General features: G+C 37.1%; 1 protein-coding gene across 4 annotated transcripts in view; it reads left to right on the top strand.

Annotated features, from left to right (window-relative positions):
• The first annotated feature begins 1080 nt into the window (after positions 1-1080).
• Positions 1081-4226, top strand: part of sbno2a (strawberry notch homolog 2a) — a 66174-nt gene continuing 63028 nt past the window's right edge. For 2 of the 4 annotated variants that reach the window (XM_082172923.1, XM_082172920.1), the window contains exons 1-2: positions 1094-1270; positions 2060-2236. In XM_082172923.1, coding sequence (XP_082029049.1) covers positions 2117-2236 — 120 coding nt within the window. In that variant the 5' untranslated portion in view covers positions 1094-1270; positions 2060-2116. Of the gene's footprint in view, positions 1271-2059; positions 2237-4226 lie in introns of all 4 variants that reach the window. The other 2 variants (XM_082172921.1, XM_082172922.1) reach the window with 2 other exon arrangements.

Here is a 4226-nt window from a genome sequence, read left to right as displayed (position 1 = left end):
ACTAATGATGATAATGATGATGGAATCAACATGAAATCAGGTCAAACATTCCAAAGTCCGCGGACTCTGAACTATTACCGCCCATATCTGAAAGAAAGAGTCCCATCGATAATGAGGCGAACCAGCCAGTGAGAAAAATGTGTGGTTGGTTACTCTTCATTTTAAGGTGACATGGTGACATTGTACTTCAAAGAAGTACCGAGTAATATTAATTAACTATACTTACTATAGAGTTACGGTTAGGATTTGGTTTAGTTACTTGTAATTATAGCCTATGCATAATTGACTGTTATTACTAAGTAGGCTAGTAACGTGTAACTACTACGTCCCCTTAAAATAAAGTGTTAGGCTACCAAATGTGTTCTAAGAACGTTTTACGAAACATGGCAACATTCTTTGGAACGTTCTGAAACAATTAGTAACATTAAAAAAAAAAAAAATGTTAAAAAGGAACGTGCAACTAAAACGTTTCAGAATTCCATGAACGATTTTTTTTGTGCAAACATATGAAACATTTTTAGAGACCTAAATAACCTTGCCAGAACCTTGTCAGTTTCTAAAATACTAGCCTACAATAAAAAATATGATCAATTGGTATTAGCCTCCACTGTCATCAAAAAAAAAAGGTCCTGATAGCAGTTTACAATGTAAATAATTATAAGATCAATAAGTTATAAGATGTTTTTTTTTTTTTTACATTGCTTTACATCACCAAAATAAGTTAAGCAGTTTTCAACTTAAAAAAAAAAAAGTTATACAAGATTCAACTCAGTTTAATGTAATTTAAGTTGAAATGTGAATTGAACAAGTGAATTAGCTACTTAAAAATGTAAGGCAGCTACTTTTTACATAGGTTTATTAATTATGATTTCACAGTGCCCAAATATACTAAAGTATTAGTAATATTAATGAATTATAGTTTTTATTCGTATTTAGATGGGTGGGTTTAGAGCTTCTAGAATATATTTAAAATACAATTTATAAACGAGGGAAATAGTAAAACAAATTAGTTATTTCCTTTTCTAATCCACAAACTTCACCTCGCGTCGCGCGTGCGTTGTGGATCGGCGATGACGTCAGCGGAAGAGTCCTCCTTCTTTAAGAACAAGATGGCGACGTCGACCAGGAAGTAGGTAAACAACCGTACAGGGGTAGAAAAATATGGATTAACCCCTCCAATACACCTTTACCGATCGAGAAAAACCCAGATTGAGTGGTCGTTAGTGCTTGTTGAGGGGTTTCGCGGAAAGGGGGGTTTAATTAACGCTCGGTGAGTGAGTTTTCTCTCAGGTTAGCATGTTAGCACGAATCAAACAATAGCGCTCCATTGAGTCAATCAGAAAAACACACAGACAGCTGATAAATTCGTGTATAAATCAATTAAGTTAGTCTACAATAATCAATACGAGCTGGGAATCATATTAAAGTGGCGTGTTTGAGAGGCCAGTGCTGTTTGGTTGATGCTTTTCAGTTTGACATACGCTCAGACAGATTATTTCAAGATAATCGTATGTGTGTTTAAGTGTTTCTATTTTTATATCATCTGTTTATTAAGGGTGGATGTGAGACAGGTTGTTTTAAAGAGGTTAAAATAAAGCTGAGGCATACTTACAATGTAATTACCCTCAAACTGTCACATAGACAAGGCCTCTATCACATTTTGAATATATTAACCCATTAACATATCTGTCTTGTATTCTGTTTATTCATATGTATATGTGTGTGTATATATATATAAATCTATAATATATAAATCTGTTTGCATCTGGTTTATGTACATTTTTCAATTAAAATAGATCCGGTTGTTATGATAATAACATAATTTCTTAATGGAAACACTTGCATTTTAATGAGAAAAATGCAAAATAGAAGTGGTTTTCACTAGTGGTCTGTATGCATGTGTTTATCTGTAGTGTGTTATTTTTATCTTGTTAGTAATCACCGCCAAATCAGTAGCTGGTCAAATAAATCTGGAGGGTTCGGGTAATCAGCAGTGGATGCAGAGATTATTTGTGATGATTATTGCTCTGACTGATCTCTCTCTCTCTCTCTCTCTCAGAGATGGCTGAAGAACGACAGGGGTTTGACTCGTAATCATGTTTCTTCTCGAAGCCTGATGCCCATTCTTGCCACGTCTGTTGTCATGGACACGGAGGACTATCTGCACCCTGAGGACCCTCAGTTGGGGAGCCCGAAGTTCAGCGCTCCCAGTCCTCCTCTCCCAAGTTCCATGGAGGTAAACACTGGACCTTTACATGCCTAAAATACCATGCAAATTTTACATTAAGATGCACTGTTTATTGTAAATGTTATAGTTACCCCTATACAAAGAGTCTCAGACTAAAGGTCTGCACATGTTTGAACTTGAATCCTCTCTCTCTCTCTCTCTATATATATATATATATAATATATAAAATATAAAATGTATATTTGTTTTTATATATAGGCTATATATTAGGGATGCACTAATGTATCGGCCAATAATCAGTATCTCCCTATCGGCCATTGGCCTATTGTTACTAAAAGCAGCCGATGATCAGGGCCAATTCAATCCTTCGCTGAGAGTTTGATTGGCAGGTGATCTGACTAATCATAATGCCAAATCCACCATTTTGTCAGTCAAATAAACCAGATAGGAGAGTTAGTAGATTAAAGTCAGTGGACTTAAACTTATAAAATGTTGTGTATTGACGTCTTTCCGCGGTTGATGTGGACCTTCTGATGTTCATGTATGTTTATTTCAATAATCAACAATAATCGCAAAGAGCTTTGTTACTGTTCTGATCAGAAACAAAGTCTCAGCTTTCAAATTCTGTCCATATTATCACAAAATTCAAACAATAAATGCCGTTTTGACACTCTTAAATGTGAAGTGACGAATCGCTGTAATGTCACAGTCAGTCTTTTCCTCCACTTTACTACAAGTTATAGCATGTAAAAACATGCATGAACATCAGAAGGAATGTTAAAAGATACAGTACAACTAACTGAAATGTATATCATGTCTCATGTAATCACTAAATCAGTGTTTCAATCGCGGAAAGACGTATGCCACTTAATGTTGCATTTACCTTAGTAAAGTTAACCAGTGTTCACCGTTAATAAGCTGTAAAAACACTAGAGAGGAGCTTATGTATGTATGTTTGAATGAATTTGTCACGAAGACAAGTGTTTTTAAAAATTACCTTATGAGCTGTAAACAAACATTTCAGTTTTTATTTTAAGTGTAATTATTATATCTGAAAATAAATAGCAGTTGAATATAATAGTTTGAGCTCTGCTGGGTTCCCTGTATAGTTTACAGCATTAGTTAGGAGAGATTTTGTTCCTATCGGTATCGGCAGATGTCATTCTGAGCAATCGCTGTTGGCAGAGAAATGTGGTATCTATGCATCTCTAATATTCCCCATTAATTACAAACCTACGCCCAGTGCAAATTTAACTTGAAGTTACACATGAACAATTCTCCTGATCTTATCAGGCTCAGGTTTGGTAACATATTGAACTCATTATACTAGCCTTTACTAGGAATCTATTTGCTGCTGCACTCTCTAATGTCACAGTCTTGATGACGTTTTTCCTGATCTGATTTAATCTGCAGTTTTAAACTGTCTTCTTCATAACTATAACTCTAGTTGGTCTCGAACCTTGTCCAATATGGGATGGACATGGAGTGCGTTGGTAGCCAATGGTAATCATCCTTCTAGAAACAGTTGCTTCACATCACCTGGTTTATGGGTGTTTATTTGGTGAACTGTTGGTCTTCACCATGTATGTGCACGATTTGTGTTGGGTCTCAGCATGTCTGTATGGCCCCTTTCACACAGCGCGTTGATCCCGGGAAATTGCCGTGAAATTGCTAGAGTGCCTGTGTGAACGCAAACACGTCACGGATTGATGCCGGGATGGGGACCTTGTAACATTGCCGAGATCAGTCCCGGTACGCGCCCTGTGTGAACAAAAGCCAGGACCAATGCCGTGAGGGGTGTGTCGTAGTGATGACACACGGGCCTTTCTACAACCTGTGCGACAGCATACGGGGAACGAGTACACTCACGCTACCGGGGAGTATGGACTCGTCTTCGTGTAGAAATGACGAAGAGTTTTCAGCAGAACTGACATCTGACAGGAGTTATCACATCCTGACGGTCACGTGTCTTTACGGGATGTGTGTGAACGCACTCACAGATTCCGGAAAATCAATGGCAGTGTGAATGAACCAAAAT

This window comes from Leuciscus leuciscus, assembly GCF_965113295.1.
Source record: "Leuciscus leuciscus genome assembly, chromosome: 6".
Classification (NCBI taxonomy): Eukaryota; Metazoa; Chordata; class Actinopteri; order Cypriniformes; family Leuciscidae; genus Leuciscus; species Leuciscus leuciscus.
Note: the sequence above shows the minus strand (reverse complement) of the source record. Positions and strands in the feature narration are given on the sequence as shown.